The sequence below is a fragment of the Tursiops truncatus genome, chromosome 1 (genome assembly GCF_011762595.2).
Source record: "Tursiops truncatus isolate mTurTru1 chromosome 1, mTurTru1.mat.Y, whole genome shotgun sequence".
NCBI lineage: Eukaryota > Metazoa > Chordata > Mammalia > Artiodactyla > Delphinidae > Tursiops > Tursiops truncatus.
Window position 1 is genome coordinate 176,970,705 of NC_047034.1, and position 18,781 is coordinate 176,989,485.

The following is an 18,781-nucleotide window of genomic DNA, read 5'->3' on the forward strand; positions in this document are numbered from 1 at the left end:
AGGCTCTGCTCCAGGCACCGTGGTCACCCCACTCTGTGGAGAAAAACACGGATGTGTTGCAGCCGCGTGGGGCAGGGCCGAGACTCGGACCCAGCCTGCTGCATCGCAGTCCAAGCTCTTAACCACCCTGCCGGGCCGCCACATAGCTTCTGTGTGTTTTAAAAGGCTGATTTAAAAGGCTTGGCGAGGAGACTCGCGCGGGGACCACTGGGGAGGGGCCTTGGGGCTCAGCCCTAATCCCAGCTGTGTCGCCATTGCAGCAAACTCTAGAAAAGTCAGCCCAGCACTGCGCTGAGGGGGGCCCCGCCCCAGGGTCTGGGCTTTAGTGGGCCCCTTGGACCCTTGCCAGTGCCCGCCCCTTCCCGTAGAGCAAGGAGGGCTCAGGACCGAGGAGACGTGTCCGCCCGGAGCCCGGGGCCCCTCTTCTGGTTCCTGCTGTGGGTGCACGGGACCCAGACAACCCCGGGCCACCAGTGTGTGCACCCCTGGGCCCAGGCTGGCCGGGGGGCCTGTCGGCGGGGTGGTGGGTGAGGCTTGTCCGCGTGGGCTGGTGTCTGCAGGCCAGTGCACAGGCCCCTCGGTGCGGGAAGGAGCCGGCCGTCCCCATGCCACGGCGTCCCAGCGCCCGTCTCCGAGGAGCCTGGCAATTCTGAAATAGAACCCGGCCTCCAAGGGCTTGGGAGGGAGGCCAGGGCACCCCGGGCTTGGCAGGGCTTGGGCAGAGCAGGGCTGGGTGGGGGGGTTTGAGGACGCCCGCCCCTCCTTTCTCCGGGAACACTGTCTGCTGCACGCTTGGGAGAGCACCGTCCTTCTTGCCGACACGGCATCCCGGTCCCTTCGCCCTCGCTGGCTTTGCCGGGAGCCGGGTCTCACCTCACCGCCCCCTGTCTGCTCCTTGTTCCTCAGCTGGGGGATTCCGCTGGTCATCACCGTGGCGGCTGTCACTCTAAGGAAGATCGGCTACGACGCCTCGGACGTGTCCGTGGGCTGGTGCTGGATCGACCTGGAGGCGGAGGACCGCGTGCTCTGGATGCTGCTGACCGGGAAGCTGTGGGAGATGCTCGCCTACGTCACGCTGCCCGTGATCTACCTCCTCATCCGGAAGCACATCAACAGAGCGGTAGGTGCCCCGCGGGGCCCCGGCCCAGAGCTCTGTGTGGCCACCGTGTCCCGGCGTCGGGCTTGGCTGCCGTAGGGGACGGGACTGGTGACCGACCAGAGTGACGGAGGCTTTGCTGTGCCTCAGGCGCCGTGACGTGCACTGAATTAATAAGCATCGTGGCTTGACTGGTTTGCTAATTATGCAGCCCTGTCGGGAGCGGGTCCTGTTATCCTCCGTGTGTGGATGAGGAAACGGGGGCTCACCGAAGTTAAGGGGCTCCCCAGACTCGCCCAACTCTGACTGACCTGCTGTGAAGCCGAGGAGGCTGCAGGCTCAGCCTGTGTTCTGGGCCGCAGCTCTCTATTGCCCCCTCCTGGACAGATCACCACGGTCGCTTAACCTGGAGAGGAATTTGGATGAAAGATGAACTAAGAATTGAACTGGCGTGCCCCTGGGGAGAGGAGGCCACAGGCTTTCACAATCAGCGATACAAATAACTCACTTCTTTCTCCTTGATGATTAAAATATTATAAGTGGTAGACTTTTCAGGCTGTCAGGAATTCATAAATCAATAGGCTGGGCTGCTCTGAAGTCTCCTAGACTTCTGGCCAGAAATTCTAGGAAAGAATGGTTTCCCTCTGATGATCTGGCCAAATTGTTCCTTGCTCTGGACTACTGGTTCCGCACATATAAAGTATGGGCTTTCTCCTAGCCACAAGCAAACTGCTACCCCAAAAAGCCTCAGGTTAGCCCATCCGTTGATCCGCTCAACCATTCATTCAGTGTGTTTTTATTGAGCATCTACTATGCACAAAAGCTCTGTGTGTCGGTGGGAATGCTAATGAGAGCTCAGGCATGGATCCTGCCCTCCTAGGAGGAGGGAGAAGTGTAATTACGATGGAAGATGAAACGGGGCTGGAGCAGTAACATCGTGAAAGCTCTGGGGATAGACTTCCAAGCTCATTCTGCTGGTGTGGTGCCTGTGTTTCTGTTTTGCTCTGAGTTTTCAAGGCTGTAATCGTAGGCGAGAATGTCCCCAACTTTTGACTTTCGGGTGTGCTGCTGGCTCAGCGGTCATTTCCAAGTGTGTAGGGTGCTCCTCGCAGCTGACACGTGATCGCCACCCTGTATGTGGGATGCACACTTTGGGTTCTCTTTTTACTCCAGAATTCACCTGATTCTCTCCCCTCCCTGCCGCCCTCTTCTGGCTCAGCTTGGAGTCGTTGACAGAGATGCTGGCAGGGCTTACCGGTGGGTCTGAGATCCTCTTTGTCTACTTAGAGTTTTTTAGCTGGTCTCCTGCCTAGGCCGGGGCTGCCCTTCTCACCTCCTCTTTTCCGTTGCCCTGGGAAGGTTCCGGGCTCCCCGATGAAAGCTCCCAGGAGCCCCACCAGGCTCTGCCCAGGACCTCCCCATGCCCTCCCCCAGCTGCCTTTTCATGTGTGTGTGTGTGTGTGTGTGTGTGTGTGTGTGTGTGTGTGTGTGTTTTTGGGGGGACCATGCTGCAGGGCATGCGAGATCTTAGCTCCCTGAGAACCCGTGCCCCCTGCAGTGGAAGCACAGAGTCCTAACCACTGGACAGCCAGGGAAGTCCCCCTGACCACCAGATTTTAAATTGGCACCGCCAGCTCTCCCTCCTGCCCAGACTCTTAACCACTGGAGCACCAGGGGAGTCCCTCGTGTGTCTGTCGGCCTCCCTGCCCTTCCTGTAGCGGAGGCAGGAAGCCTGGGGTCCTGCCTGTGAGGCTGACCCCCCCCCCCATGTGAGAATGGTCCTCTCCTACAGCTCTGCGGGTGTTTCCAGAGAAAAGGAATACTAGTGAGCAGGGAGGTGAGAATGTGCGGGTGGTTCCCTGCCTCTAGCTAGGAGGGAGAGCTAAAAATAAATGAACTGGGCGAGCCTTGCCCTGAGGAAGAGCGGATCAGCAGCCCTGGCTAGTGCCCAGCTCCCCCGCCCACCCGTGTGGTCCTGGAGGGGATGGGTGGTGCCGTTCTCTGGGTGCTGAAGGCCCCGGGGAGGAAGCACGTGCTCTGAGCAGGTGAGCTGCAGCAGCTTGGGTGCTCAGAGATGCCAAGGGGTGTGGCTCTTCTCCTTACCTGCGCCTTCAGTGTCCCCCACAGAGGACCAGGCTCAAAAACACACCTTTGTTATGGAGCAGTGTTTTCTTCATCTATTTTTAGAAATTCGGTTGTGATCTGGAACTGCCTTTCCTGTCCCTGAAGGGCATTCCGAGGAGCAGGGAAACCAAAGCTGGCGGCTGCTCCCCTTTTCTTCCTGTCCCAGCTTCGGGCAGAGCCCCTGCTGTGGGGCAGGCGGTGGGGTGGGGGGACACAGCAGGGCCGGGGGGCAGGGGGGGCTTGCCTTCTGGAGGAGGATGACCGTGAGCGATGGGCCTGATAAACGAGGGTGAATGGCGTCCAGGAAGGAGGAGGAGAAGAGCTATGAGAAGCAGACAAGGATAAAGAGCTGGAGGTGGGGACAGGACCACCTGGGAAACGCCTTTGCAGTTTCAATAGGTTGTCAGGATAGCCCTTATCCAGAATTCAACACTGGAGCAAAGACTTGAAGAGGGTGAGGGCGTGAGCCACGTAGGCGGTTGGGAAAGAGCATTCCAGCTCGAGGGAACAGCCTGTGCAAAGGCCCTGGGGTGGGGTGTGCCTGGCATGTTTGGAGCATTCGGACGCCCATGTGTCTGGAGAAGAGTAAACAGCGGGTACGTAACAGGAATGAGGTCAGAGCTAGACTAGGGTTGGGGACATCGTAAGGAACGTGTGAAATGGGAAGACACCAAGAGCTTTGAGTGGAAGACTGGCTTGATCCGACTTAGGTTTTCAACGAGCCACGCTGCTTCTGTGTTGAGAGTGAGACTGCAGTGGGGACGGGGTGGGGTGGTCAGGGAGATAGAGGGAGACCTGTGAAGAAGCAGTGGCAACTCTCCAGAGAAGGGGTGGTGGTGCTTGCACCGGGCTGGTGGCAGTGGCAGTGGACGTCCAGGTCTGGGTCTGTTTTGAAGGCAGGGCCTGCAGGGCTTACCTATGGATCGGACGTGAGCTGTCGCACAGAGAGAGGGACCAAAGGCCACTCCCAAGTTTGGGGCCTGGACGGCTGGAAGGACGGGGCTCCCGTTAGCTGAGATGGGGAAGCAGGCAGCAGGCTGGGGGTCGAGAGCAGGCATGTGTTTCGGACCTGAGAAGGTTCCGACGTGCTTTAGACACCCACGTGGGGTGTGGAGCAGACAGTGGATGGAGGAGACCGGGCAGAGGTGGGAACCTGGGCTGCCGGCCTCAGGTACTGCGCGGCTCACGACCTCCGCGTCCCGGTGGGAGGGCAGCCTGCGGTGAGGCTGGAGGGGGCGGGAGGGTCCCGTCGCTCACGTCCGCTTTGTGTGCTCCTCGCGCAGCATGAGGCTCTCTCCGAGTACCGGCCCCTCGTGTCCCAGGCGCACCAGCTCCAGCGCCGCACCTCCGCGGCCGATAACAAGCTGGCCCTCATCCCGCTCATCTTCGTCTGCCTCCGGATCTGGAGCACCGTGCGGTTCGTCCTGACCCTCTGTGGCTCCCCGGCAGTGCGGACGCCAGTGCTCGTGGTTCTGCACGTAGGTCTGCCCCGCCCCCGCCCCGCCCCGCCCTCGCGGCTCCCGGCCGACCGCGGGGGCCAGCAGGGTCAGATCCCTGTCCCCGGCAGGCAGGCAGGCGGGGGCTCTGCTCCACCTCGCCTTGCTCGCTGCCCCACAGGGAGCCTTGATGAGAGAAGATGGAAGGTCAGCGTGGCTCGGGGGCAGCCCGGGGGTGTTGAGTTGCTGTCCAGTGGCCTAGGAGTAGCCCCGGGAGAGTTGACTGACCCTGAGTCCTTCCCAGCCCAGAAGACCCGGGGACACGCCTGCAAGTCCAGGCCTGCCCGGTGCTCAGCCCAAGGCCCACGTGGACAGGGTCCCCCGCAGACCAGCCTCAGGGGTGGAGGACCGGTTCCTGGGTCCCCAGCACTTCCCGGCCTCCCTGCGTGTGCTTCTCAGGCCCGCCCCGGCCCCGGCACTCACGCCTCTCCCTTGCTCCCTGCCAGGGGATCGGGAACACCTTTCAGGGGGGCGCCAACTGCATCACGTTCGTCCTCTGCACCCGCACCGTCCGGACTCGTCTCCTCTCCCTCTGCTCCTGCTGCTGCCCTCAGGCTTCCGCTGCCGCCGAGAGCCCGCTGGGCCCCCCAAGGCCCCTGCGCCCTCCACAACGGGCGGGCGAGTCGCAGGGGCCCAGGCGGGCCGCGGGTGAACTTCCAAGCACCTGAGCTGCTGCCCCCCTAGTTCTGTGCGTGGGTGCTGCCGACCTGGGGCGGGCGGCGCCGAGTCCCCTCTGCAGGGAGCGGGGCGTCAGCTGCGCTGTCCGCCTTCGGCTGCCGAAGCTCAAGCCCCGTGGGGAGCAGCGCAGACTCGGCTTGTCTACCTCCTCGACCCTCAAGCACGACCCCCTCACACCGCATCCTTCTGCACGCAGGGGAGTTCGCCAGCATGAGGGCTGCACTGAGATTCAGGGAAACCCGTGGGACCCGATCACTGCCAGGTTGCCTGGCGGTCCGGGCGTCTTCGGCCTCATGACCACACAGCACTGTTTACAGCTGGAGGGACCCACACCGGTGGGAAAAGCACATAGAGATATATGTACACTGGGCACCCATCCTCAAGAAAATGTCAGGGGGTACCAGCGACGTGGCCCCCACTGAAGTATCACAGAGCAGACTCCTGGTTTGTCAGGGCGTTGAGATTCCCCCGAGAGCCTGGCTTTTCTCGGATGGCTTTGCTGGTCAACGAAAGGGCCAGTTACCTTTCACCAGGAGGTTCCCCCCTGGTGACCAGCATGAGCACAGCCGCACACAGCTGCAGGGCAGCTGGTCTCCTGGGGCCTCCTGAATCCTCTCCACGGGCTGCCAGCCCTTGATGTATGGATTGTGTTTGAGTTTCAAGCAGAGGCCAGGATCCAGACTCCTGTCTCCCCCAGGCACTTAAAATTAAAATGCAGGCCCCTCCTCCAATGCAAGGGCTGGAACAGGACAGGAAGAGGCCACTGCAGAAGTCCCCGCAGACGCCCCACTGTCACTTGGGTCTGTTCTTGTAAAGACTGAAACGGGTGAGTCGGGGAAGGATCTGGCTTGTTCACTTCCTAGGTTAATTTTTTATAGGAAAGGCGACCAGAGGGTTAGGGAACACCCAAATACTGATTCCTCCCTGAAGGTGAAGGTTTGGGGGATTGGTTGGGGAGAGTGACGCATGCATCATGGGGTGATTCAAAAGAAAACGGATTTAAAAGAAGCATCCGTATCTCTATAACCTATGACTCTTCCACCAACCCTTTCGTCTTAGGTCAGAAAACAATTTCTCTGTTCAGTCACAGAAGCCACTGGCTAAGAGTGGGAGGTGTAACTGTCACTGTGCGTGCGGGGCCTTGGGGAAGAAAAGTACAACTAACCTGATAGGTGCCCCTCCCTTGGGGCCCATGAGAACTCTGCAAAACTGCTTTTCTGAACCTGTAAAAGGGTTCTGGATTAAAACCAAAGCCACACCCTCCTGTTGATTCCTCTTTTACTCTCAAAAGCAAAGTCTGTAATAGGAAGAGACTCTGAAAGTAATAGTCCTCTACAGAACTAGGTCCAAAACGCTCCTTTTGGGTTCCCTTTTTAAAAGAAGGTTTTATGAAAATCAGCAAGAGGTGAAACATCCCTTTAGGATTCAAAGAAAGCTCTGGGCTGCCCTACAGAAAGCTACTTGTCAGTAAGGCGGTCTCCTTACAGAAATGGCCCACGTGAGGGGAGTCCAGGGTTCCCCTAAAGACGTTACAGCTCATCATGGGTGCCTAGCTGGTAAAGAGCCTCACGTTAGCTTCTAGAATGGAGCAGAAATTCAGGAAGTTGCTTGCTGCAAAAGAGAAGGTGACTCACGGCTGAGCTAGAGTATGGGCCCTGGGGGAATGATGCTCGAATACCTCTTGTTCTGAAGGGGGCCCCAGAGGCCTTGGCTCAGATGGTGCAACATCGATGCCCGCTGGGCATGGCCTCTAAGGACAGGCCTGAGACCTGGGTTTCCCCAGACCGGCTGCAGCCGGAAAACACCCGCAGAGGGAGTCGGGGCTCAGAGAAGAACATCTCCGTGTGCCCGGGCCTCCCTCACGTTCTCATTCCACCTGTGAGTTGCCGCTGCTGAGTATTTCCATTTCCCTCCCTCTGCTCCCCACCCTGTCTCTGCAGACGGGTGAACATGTTACTGCGAGTGGCGGACACATGCGGGCAGGGGAGGGGCTCGTGCTGGTGCCCGGAGCGTTGCAAACAGCACCATCGTGAAGCCCAGGAGGGTCTCCTGCCTCGGATCAGAGCCAGACAGAAGCGCGTTCCTCTTACACGTGGCTGGGCGCCCGTGGGTTCTCTCTCTCGGCCAGTGTAGTTAGTGTTTATCCACCCTCACCCCCCGGGCACAGCTGTGTGGCCTCGGCCTGGACAGGGGCTGTGTCTCAGCCCCCAGCCCCTCTCTTCTCAGGCACTTGCTGAACCTTGGTCTTTTCCTCAGGTTTACGAAACACTTTCTGCCTCTTTGTGCTTCAGAGTTGTGTCTGTCTGTTTTTGTTTTTTAATAAAGATTATGATTTGGCCCAGCGTTAAGGGTGCAGACAGAGCTCTGCCTGTGTCCATAGCAAGAAAAGAACATTTTTGCAGGCTTCCCGTCTCGGCATAATGGCATCGCGGGAGGTTTCGTGCATGTGCAGAATTGTAATGCAAACCCTGACCGTCTGGGTCAAGGCCAAAGTCTTGCTATTTTAAATTAAATAAACTATATTTCTTTGGTGTATTTGGTAAACCGACTGCCGTTGATGTGGGTGCGGGTCGGCAGTGCGGCTCAGACGGGCCTGTGCTGTGGGGCAGGTCCAGAGCTTTCCACACGGTTGGGCCCTGGAGACCACGTCTGTGTCCTTCTCTCTGGGCAAATGCTGTCGGGTAGGTGGCCACCTGGTTGGTATAGCCAGCTTCTCCTGAGTTTGCCTGATAGAATCCCTCGTCTGGGTTGGGGAGCAGGGGTGGTGGTGTTTAGAATACAGATTCCAAGGCCCCGTCCCATATGAGGATCAACAGAGCCAAGTTCCAAGGACCCGCAGCTTAGGGCTAAACTCTCACGAGTGAGACACTCCAGATAGTGGGCCACCAACCATGTCTCCCTTCTTGCGTGATTCTATCCCGACACCCGGTGACCCTCTGCAGTGGCAACTAAGGCTCCCCGGTGGCCGGGAACTGCTGGCGCACAAGGGCTCTTTTCTGAAGGAAGCAGCCTTCCAAAACCAGCCATCGAAGCCAGCTGCCTCGTTCGGTGCAGACCTTCGCAGCCCTGCAGCCCTGCCATCAAGTCTTTTTTTTTTTTTTTAACTGCTACATCTTGGGAACTTTGCTCCCAGAAGCGTTCCTTTTTTATTTGTTCTACTTTCTGGATTTTGTAAAGCTAAAAATACATCAACTGTCAAGAGGATGAGAGGACAAGCCACAGACTGGAAGAAAATATTTGCAAAAGACACATCTGTGTATCTATACAAGATGATGGATGCTAACCTATTGTCATCATTTCACAATGTATGTGAATTGCCTTCACACTGTACACCTTGAACTTATACAGTGAGGTGTGTCAATTATTTTTCAGTGAAACTGGGGATTGGGGGGAATACACATCTGATAAAGGGCTGTTACCAAAATATACAGCGGACCCTTTTTTTTTTTCAAATTTTTATTTTTATTTATTTATTTTTGGCTGCGTTGGGTCTTCGTTGCTGCACGTGGGCTTTCTCTAGTTGTGGCGAGTGGGGCCCACTCTTCGTTGCAGGGCACAGGCTTCTCATTCTAGTGGCCTCTCTTGTTGCAGAGCACGGGCTCTAGGCATGCAGGCTTCAGTAGTTGTGGCTCGTGGGCTCCAGAGCGCAGGCTTAGTAGTTGTGGCGCACGGGCTTAGCTGCTCTGCGGCATGTGGGATCTTCCCGGACCAGGGCTCGAGCCCCTGTCGCCTGCATTGGCAGGCGGATTCTTTTTCGTTTTGTTTTTTTTTTGTTGTTGTTGTTTTTTTTTTTTTGCGGTACGTGGGCCTCTCACTGTTGTGGCCTCTCCCGTTGCGGAGCACAGGCTCCGGACGCGCAGGCTCAGCGGCCGTGGCTCACGGGCCCAGCCGCTCCATGGCATGTGGGATCTTCCCGGACAGGGGCACGAACCCGTGTCCCCTGCATTGTCAGGCAGACTCTCAACCACTGTGCCACCAGGGAAGCCCGGCAGGCGGATTCTTAACCACTGCGCCACCAGTGAAGCCCTACAGTGGACATTTAACACTCAGCAATAAGAAAACAAACAACCCGATTAAGAAATGGACCAAAGACCTTAACAGCCACCTCACCAAATAAGATACAGAGATAGCAAATAAGCACGTGAAAAGATGCTCCACATCATGTGCCACCAGTTAACACAAGTTAAAACAGCGAGATACCGCTACCCACCTCTTAGAGTGGCCACGATCCAGGACATCGACAGCACCAAATGCTGGCGAGGATGTGGAGGAACAGGAACTCTCATTCACTGCCGGTGGGAATGCAAAATGGTGCAGCCACTTTGGAAGAGAGTTGGGCAGTTTCTTACAAAACTAAACATACTCTTCCCAGCAATCACGCCCCTTGGTATTTACCGAAATGAGTGGAAAACTTATGTCCACACAAAAACCTACACACAGATGTTCATAGCAGCTTTATCCATAAGTGCCCAAAACTTGGAAGTAGTTAAGATGTCCTTCAGCAGAGGAATGGATAAATAAACTGTGCTGCCTCCAGACAATGGCATATTACTCAGCACTAAAGAGAAATGGAGCCCTCAAGCCATGGAAAGACATGGAGGAAACTTACATGCTTTACTGAGCGACAGAATTCGATCTGAAAAGGCTGCATGCTGTACGATTCCAACTATAGGACATTCTGGAAAAGGCAGAACTATGGAGACAGTAAAAAGATCAGTGGTTGCCAGGGGTTGGGGTGAGGGAGGTGGAGCACAGGGGATTTTTAGGGCAGTGAAACCACTCTGTATGACCCTGTGATGATGGATACCTGTCAATACACACTTGTCCAAACACACCATGTCCAACACCAAGAGTGAGCCCTAATGTGAACTCTGGACTCTGGGTGATAATGACGTGTCAGTGCAGGTTCATCCCAGGTGACAAGGGTACCACCTGGGTGGGAGGTGGTGATGCTGGGGAGGGCTGTGCAGGTGTAGGAGCTGGGGGCACATGGGAAATCTGTATCTTCCCTTCAATTTTGCTATAAACCTAAAACTGCTCTACGAAAATAAAGTCTTAATATAATTAATTAATTTAAAAATACATTGACCAGCCCCTAGAAATGCCTTGCATCTTTTTTATATTAATTTTGTTATTAAGATGCAACTGGCGGGGAGGGATAGATTGGGAGTCTGGGATTGACATGCACACACTGCTGTATTTAAAATAGATAACCAACAAGCATCTACTATAGAGCAGGGAACTCTGCTCAATACTATCTAATAACCTGAATGGGAAAGAATTTGAAAAAGAATAGATACATGTATATGTATAACTGAATCACTTTGTTGTACACCTGAAACTAACACAACATTGTTAATTACGCTCCAGTATAAAATAAAAATTAAAAAGAAATTTAAAAAAATAAAAACAATAAAATTATTACACTCAAAAAGATGCAGCATACACAAACTTAAACAATACAAAATTAGCAGTGTCCTGTCCTGTTTCTTCCGGGCACCCACTTGGGAGGGTGTTGTAGCTACTCTCTCTTGCCTTGGTCTCCATACCTTGAACCAGATGCTACGTGCTTACCTGTGAGAAAATGGAAGAAGCCTTTCCCGGCCGGCGCTGAGAGACCTTCCCGAGACCCTCCACTCATTAGGTGCTGTGTACCTCTCCCCATCCACCCCATCTCCCCTTGGTGACCCTTCATCACCTCTTCCCCGACCTTCCCACCAGCCCCCTCATCCTGCTTAGGGAGGCTCTGAGCACCACCCAAGGCACAGTCTGGCCAGGCGACCCGGCCTGAGGGACTCCAGGGCCGGCAGTGAACAGTCCAAGCCCTCAGGCCTCATCTGACCTGTACCTGTCCCCCTCTCTGGAATCACCTCCACCTTCCTCACCCTAGCAAACAGCACACCTTTCCATGCTGGTGATGCTTGTGGTTTTTCCCAACCCCAGCAAGCAATCGTCTGACACCAGCTGTAGGACCAGCTGGGTGTCCTGCAGTTCAGTTCTGACACTGTCTACCTGGAGACAGCATCATACCCACAGGTGAAGGTCTCAGTCCTCAAGACAGTCTCCCCACTTCAGATACCAACTGAAAGTCCAGGTTGTCCCCTGTGCTTCTGACCAACCACCTGTAGGCTGGAGATTCCCACTGGAGACCCCCTCTTTGGGTTCGATTAATTTGCTAGATTAACTCACGAAAGTCAGAGAAACACTTTACTTATTAGATCACTGGTTATTATCATGGACATAATTCAAGAACGGCCCGATGGCAGAGATGCACAGGACAAGGTATGGGGAAGGGACACAGAACTTCCATGTCCTCCAAGTCCTACTCTCCCCAAACCTCTGTGTTTTCCTGTCCTTTTGGGTTTTTATGGAGGCTTCATTATATGATTGATTAAATCATTGGCTACGGGTGGTTTATTCAACCTCCAGCCCCTCTCTCCTCCCAGGAGGCTGGCGGCGTAGGACTGAAATGTCCAACTCCCTAATCACAGGGTTGGTTCCCCTGGCAACCAGCCCCATTCTTTGCTTACCTAGGGGCTTTTCCAAAAGTCACCTCACTGACATAACAAAGACACTCTCAATGCTGAGGAGATTCCAAGATTTTAGGATCTATGTGCCAGGATGGGATGAAGACCAAATATGTATTTCTGATGATAAATCACAATATCACGATGCTGTTCCCTCCTGCCCCATGCTGTCCCCTCTCCCTGGAAAGCCCTTCTCTTCCCTTCTTGCTTGGCTCCCTGCTTCTGCCCTTAGCCAGCAGACACCCTGAAGACCACCTCCCTCTGCTCCATGGCCTTCTAAGCAGACCTCTGAGATGCCACGGTGTCCATAAAGACCAGAAGTTCCAGGGACCACTCTACCTGGCCGGTTCCCCCAGAGCCTGCCCGGTTCTGGGCACAGAGTGAGACGCTAGGGCCAGCCCAGCGTGCACGTGGGGCTTAAGCCTTTCACATCCAAAAAGTTAGAAGTTTGGGAGGAAGAGGTAAATGACTTCTTTTTAAAAAAATATATTTATTTATTTATTTGTTTGTTTTTGGCTGCATTGGGTCTTGTTGCTGCGCACAGGCTTTTCTCCAGTTGTGGCGAGCGGGAGCTACTCTTCGTTGCTGTGCGTGGGCTTCTTATTGCGGTGGCTTCTCTTGTTGTGGAGCACAGGCTCTAGGCATGCAGGCTCAGTAGTTGTGGCTCACGGGCTCTAGAGCGCAGGCTCAGTAGTTGTGGTGCACGGGCTCAGTTGCTCCACGGCATGTGGGATCTTCCCAGACCAGGGCTTGAACCCATCTCCCCTGCATTGGCAGGAGGATTCTTAACCTCTGCACCACCAGGGAAGTCCCTAAATGACTTTCTGAATGAAGCATGTGGGTTCCCCCACCAAAATAAACCCCAAAACTCAGAATCACGTATTGGAGCAGAATCCAGGCTCCATGAAGGAAAGGTTTGCCTGGTGTTATGGGGTCAGGACATTGATAGTAGCTAACAGCTAATGTTTACTGAGCTCTTATTACATTTGGGGCCAAGTGAGGTCACCCTTCTCAGCAGAGGCCCTAGTGACCACACAGGTTGCAGGCCTCCCATAGAGTCGGCCCAGCCTGTTGATAAGGCAAAGCCGTGCATTGCTTGCAGGATAAGGAAAAACACTCCCAACAGGGCCTTAATAGGGTCTCAGAGTGGGAGGGACATTTAGTGGGATATTCAGTGAATTTTTTTTTTTTTTTTTTTTTGCCGCACAGCACAGCTTGCAGGATCTTAGTTCCCCAGCCAGGGATCAAACCTGTGGCCCCTGCGATGGAAGCATGGACCCCTAACCCCTGGACCACCAGGGAATTCCCTCTAGCAGCATTTTTGAAGTGTGGTTTAAGGTGGGCCTTTTAATGTGCTGGGGACTGGGCGAGGGTCACGATATCCCAGTTTTGCATCAGTGGGCATAGTGGGGTAAGCATCTGGAGGTGAAGAATTTAAAGAGTTTTGGGTGGAAACTGTCACGATGCTTTCTGTTAAAGAATGCATGGTTTCTTAAAAGTTCTTGGAGGGAAGTAGAAGTTACTTGTGGAAACAAAAAAATGTTGCCCACAATTCCAGTTCTACAAGGATGAAGTAATTAGCCCCTGACCTATAGCAAACCCTGAAAGGAATTCAGGATGAAGTACTCTGTGTTTTGGGCACATGGGGCCCAAGATAGTTAAGATACATGTCTGAGAAAGAATTTTGATGACCCCAGATTCTACGCACCTTCCCATGCATAGCAAAGCACTAAAATCATTAACTGGAGATATCTGTTTTCTGTGATTAGCATTAATCTTTTAACAAGATGTAGGCTTGGCTACATGTATTCCCCAGTCAAAAAATTTCATATATATGCTCCTCCAATACCTTTTTCGGAGCAGTTTCTCAGAGCTCTCTGAGAGGCTGTATCCTGGGCCATAGTCATCAGTAAGATACTGAATAAAACTCAACTCACAGCCCTTACGCTGAGCTTTTATTTTTTTCCAGATGACACTTGCAACTTATAGCTTTCTGGGCCAGTCTCCTGGGAGTAGTAAAGTGATGCTGATGAGGGCAGCCACGTCTTTACCCAGCCATGTCTTGGCAGACAAACCATGGTCCAAGAAAGGGGGTCAGGAGAGACAGGTGTGTGAACAACGAGGCTCTGGAAGGAGAGAAACCGGGTCAACCAGGCTCTGCCGTTCCTAATGGTGTCACTCTGGGCAAAGAACTGTGACCTCTCTTAGTCTCGATTTCATCTAAAAAGGAGATAATAATGAAACTAACATGAGACCCAGTGCTTAGTACAAGGACTGAGCCAGAGGAAAGCTCTACAAGACGCAGCTGTCATTATTCTCCGTTAGCTTTTCTTGTGTTACCTAAGAGCCCCTGAAGGGTCTACTACTTCCTGCCCCTTCCCCACAGCTGAATCCTCCCCTCTGTTTCCAGTGCCCCAGGCCCAGTTCCAGACGGAACAATCTCACACCTGCTCTTGTTGAGCAGTACCTATTTAACAAGCATCTGGGGAATTTCCCATGACCATTATGTCAGAGATGGGAGCAGACTCTCCCTTTCGCTAACATTTTCTGTAGCTTCTCTTCTCCCTGGCACCCAGCAAATCACTGGATTTGCCTGGACCTGTTGCATCTGGGAGAGCTTCTCTCAAATACCAGCAGACAGCGTTTGTCTCTTCCCTGTCTCGGCACCACCACCCCAGGAGGAAAAGCAGACGGGGAGCGTTGGGCGTCGGAGGGCAGGTGCTGTCTGAAGTTACCCAACCAGCGCCATGATGAGTGACATGAGTGACGAGGAGAGCATTGGGGACGCTGTGTCAGCCCTGGGGGTGAGTCCGCCCTGGCTGGGCACAGATCCAGGAGGCCTCGGGGCTGGGTGTCCACGGAGAGTCGCCGATGCCACGTTCAGGAAAAGCGTGGAGCAGTGGTTCTGACTTTCTTGAGAGCCGGGACCACCCGGGGTTCTGGTTAAAATGCAGGTTCTGATTGAGTGGGTCTGGGGTGGAGTCTGTGAGTCTGTATTTTTCACAAGCTGCCAGGTAAGGCGGCTGCTGCAGACCCAGGAGACCTAGAGGAACTCTGGTTCCGGGGGCTTCAAAAGCGTGGGCGGATGCTTGCAGGGCTTGGCTTCAAGGAGAACTTGGGTGGCCCGGCAGTACCCACTGGGCTTCTAGATTCCGTAATATGCTCCTTAAGGCCTCAGGCTGGACACGTAAAATGTATTCTCTGGCCCTGGGGCGTCACGTAGCACTAGATTCTGTGGGACGCTGTAACCGTTCAACAACGGACCAGCGGGAGGCGGGGGGGGGGGGGGGGGGGGGCGTTGATTTACAGCCTGTGCTGATATCTGCGATGCTCCCACCGAGGTTCTTTTCAACGGACTGTAGGGAAGAGTGTGAGCTTCAGGGGAAAGTCGCGCATGGTTTACAGCATCCTTCCCGCTGGTACGGCACTCTGCCCTTGTACTACCTTTGAGCTTACAATTCTGCAAGTTGTAGGTAACTGATGCTGGAACTCACACAACTCAACATCAAAAAGCCCCAAACAACCCAATTTTAAAATGGGCAGAGGATCCGAATAGACATTTTTCCAAAGACATACAGATGGCCAACAGGCACATGAAAAGATACTCAGTATTACTAATCATCAGGGAAATGCGATGAGATATCACCTCACATCTTTCAGGGCGGCTGTTATCAAAAAGACAAAAAGTAAGTATTGATGAGGATGTGGGGAAAAGGGGACCCTCGCACTGCTGGTGGAAATGTAAACTGGCCCAGCTGTAAACTGGCCCAGCCACTATGGAAAACAGTATGGAGGTTCCTTAAAAAATTAAAAATAGCACTACCATATGACCCAGCAATTCCACTCCTGGGTATTTATCCAAAGAAAATGAAAACACTAATTTGAAAAGATATGTGAACCCCTATGTTCACTGCAGCATTATTTACAATAGCCAAGATATGGAAGCAACCTGTGTCCAATGAAATATGAATAAAGAAGAGGTGGTGGGAATTCCCTGGCGGTCCAGTGGTTAAGATTCTGCACTTTCACTGCCAAGGGCAGGAGTTCAATTCCTGGTCAGAGAACTATGATTCTGCAAGCTGGGAGACACAGCCAAGAAGAAGAGGTGGTACACACACACACACACACACACACACACACACACACACACATACACACACAGTGGAATACTACTCAGCCATAAAAAAGAATGAAATCTTGCCAGTGGAACTAGAGGGTATTATGCTAAGTGAAACAGGTCAGACAGAGAAAAACAAATACTCTAGGATTTCACTTATATGTGGAATCTAAAAGACAAAACAAATGAACAAACATAACAAAAGAGATTCAGAGTCATACTTACAGAGAACAAACAGGCAGTTGCCAGAGGGGAGGGAGGTGGGAGGAGGAGAGAAATAGATGAGGGAGAGTAAGAGTACAAACTTCTAGTTACAAAATAAATGAGTCACAGGCATGAAATGTACAGTGTGGGGAATATAGTCAATAACTATGTAGTATCTTTGTACGGTGACCTATTTCATGTAACTAGACTTATCGTGGTGATCACTTTGAAAAGGATAGAAATATAGAATAACTGTGTTGTGCACCAGGAACTAACATAGTGCTGTAGGTCAATTATACTCCAAAAACAACAAACAAACTCACAGAAAAAGAGGTCAGATTCGTGGCTGCCAGAGGCAGGGGGAAGGGAATTGGAGGAAGGTGGTCCAAAGATACAAACTTCCAGTTATAAGATAAATGTTAGGGATGTAAAGTACCACATGATAAATATAATTAATATCGCTGTATGTTATATATCAGTGGTCCCCAACCTTTGTGGCACGAGGGACCGGTTTGGTGGAAGACAATTTTTCCACGGACGGGGCGGGGGGGCAGGTGGGGATGGTTCAGGTGGTAATGCCAGCGACGGGGAGCAGCAGGTGAAGGTTCACACTCTCCTGCTGTGCGGCCCGGTTCCTAACAGGCCTGGACTGGTACCGGTACTGGGGGTTGGGGAACCCTGTTATAGATGAAAGTTAAGAGAGTAAACCCTAAGCATTCTTATCACAAGGAAAATATTTTTTTTCTTTTTCTTATATTTTGTATCTATAGGAGATGACGGATGCTCACTAAATCATTTCGTGATGCACGAGAGTCAAACCATTATGCTGTACACCTTACATTCAAACCGTGCTGTCAGTTACATCTCAATAAAACTGGAAGGAAAAATGTCATAATTTTTACCTTTTTTCTTGAAAATTATCCTCTAACACTATTAATGTAAGGTCACTAACCCCAGAGTCAGAAAGACACGGGCAAAGTAGCATGCTATTCTAGAATATTCCAGCATTTGTTCCCTTGCTTTTACTAAGGAGAAATTCACAGAAAATTAACCTTTTTAAAGTGTACAGTTCGGCGGCATTTAGTACCTTCACAGTGTTGTATAACCACCACTCTATCTAGTTCCAAAATATCTGCATCACCTGCAAAGGAAACCCCACACCCATTAAGCAGTCACTCCCCATCCCCTCTCCCCACAGCCCCCGGCAACCACCAATTTGCCTTCTGTCTCTTTGGAATTACCTTTTCTGGATTTCTCATATAAATAGAATCATACAGTATGTGACCTTTTTGTGCCTGGCTTCTTTCACCTAGCATAATATTTTCGAGGTTCATGTATTGTGTCAGGACTTCATTTCTTTTTATAGCTGCATAATCTGTTGTGTGTATATATCACAATTTGTTTATCCAGTCATCCAATGGTGGCCGTGTGGGCTGTTTCCCCTTTCTGGCTATTGTGAATAGCGTTGTTGTGAATATGCAGATACATATATTTGCTTGAGTGCCAGTTTCTGTTTTTACTCTTTTGGAATTAAAAGATATCTAGGAGTAGAATTGCTGAGTCACATGGTAATTCTGTTTAACTTCTTAAGGAATCACCAAACTGCTTTCCACAGCAGTTGCACCATTTTACGTTCCCACTGGCAACATACAATGGTTCCAGTTTCTCCACATCCTTGCTCACGACATGGATGAACCTTGATGACATTATGCTAAGTGAAATAAGACAGTCAAAAGGACAAATACTCTACGATCCCACTTATAGGAAACAACTAAAGTAGTCAGGTTCATAGAAACGAAAAGTAAAACAGAGGTTGCCAGAGCTGGGGGGAATTATTGTTGAATGGATTTAGAGCCTTAGTTTAGCATGATGAGAAAGTTCTGGAGACTGGTTGTACAACAGTGAGTATACTTAGCACTACTGAAATGTACACCTAAAAAAGCCAATTTTTGTTATAAGTTTTTTACCACAGTTTGAAAAAAAAAAGAGTTGTCTACCCAAGGCAATGTGTAACCAACGAAGCCACTTGGGTCCCTGAGAAGCTTCCTGAGCCCCTGGCTTTCATGCATTCTGTCCATGATTCCCAAAGGTCACTCTTTAGTGCATGGGCACTCTGATAGGTGAGGTCAAATTCTATTCTTGGAAAGAAAACTTAGGAACCTTGTATCATCTCTGAAGTTTACTCACCGGGTGTGTCAGCATGAGCCACAGCCTTTCTGCCTTGGGGGCATCTGATAAAATCTTGGCCTGTGGAGCAAGAAGGTTTGGACCAGGCTTGGTTTCTCCCTCTTCCTTCCACCTACGTTGCAGAGTTGGGTTCCGATGGCCAGAATCCAGGCAGGCCTGGGTGAGGTGTAGCTGGCCCCACTGGGCACTGGGCTTGGGAAGTCTTGTGTCATCCTACCAGGCCCCCTGCAGCAGGAGCGCTGCCTGTGTAGATAGCTGGATGCATGCCGGGACCTGCTAATTACTTCTTCCTTATCTACACCTGGAATGGGGATGACCCAGAGCTCTTTCCTGCCTTCCCACCCCTCCCTCC

General features: G+C 52.4%; 1 protein-coding gene and 1 long non-coding RNA gene across 4 annotated transcripts in view; both read left to right on the forward strand.

Annotated features, from left to right (window-relative positions):
• Positions 1-18,781, forward strand: part of SLC2A5 (solute carrier family 2 member 5) — a 59,878-nt gene that overhangs the window by 12,611 nt on the left and 28,486 nt on the right. For 2 of the 3 annotated variants that reach the window (XM_073796561.1, XM_033843729.2), the window contains one exon: positions 907-1,120. In XM_073796561.1, the coding sequence (XP_073652662.1) occupies positions 907-1,120 (214 nt within the window). Of the gene's footprint in view, positions 1-906; positions 1,121-5,379; positions 14,726-18,781 lie in introns of those variants that run through there. The other variant, XM_073796564.1, reaches the window with a different exon arrangement.
• Positions 15,196-17,131, forward strand: LOC141277192 (uncharacterized). The gene is made up of 2 exons (XR_012328167.1): positions 15,196-15,607; positions 17,013-17,131. It is a non-coding gene; the product is annotated as an uncharacterized lncRNA (long non-coding RNA).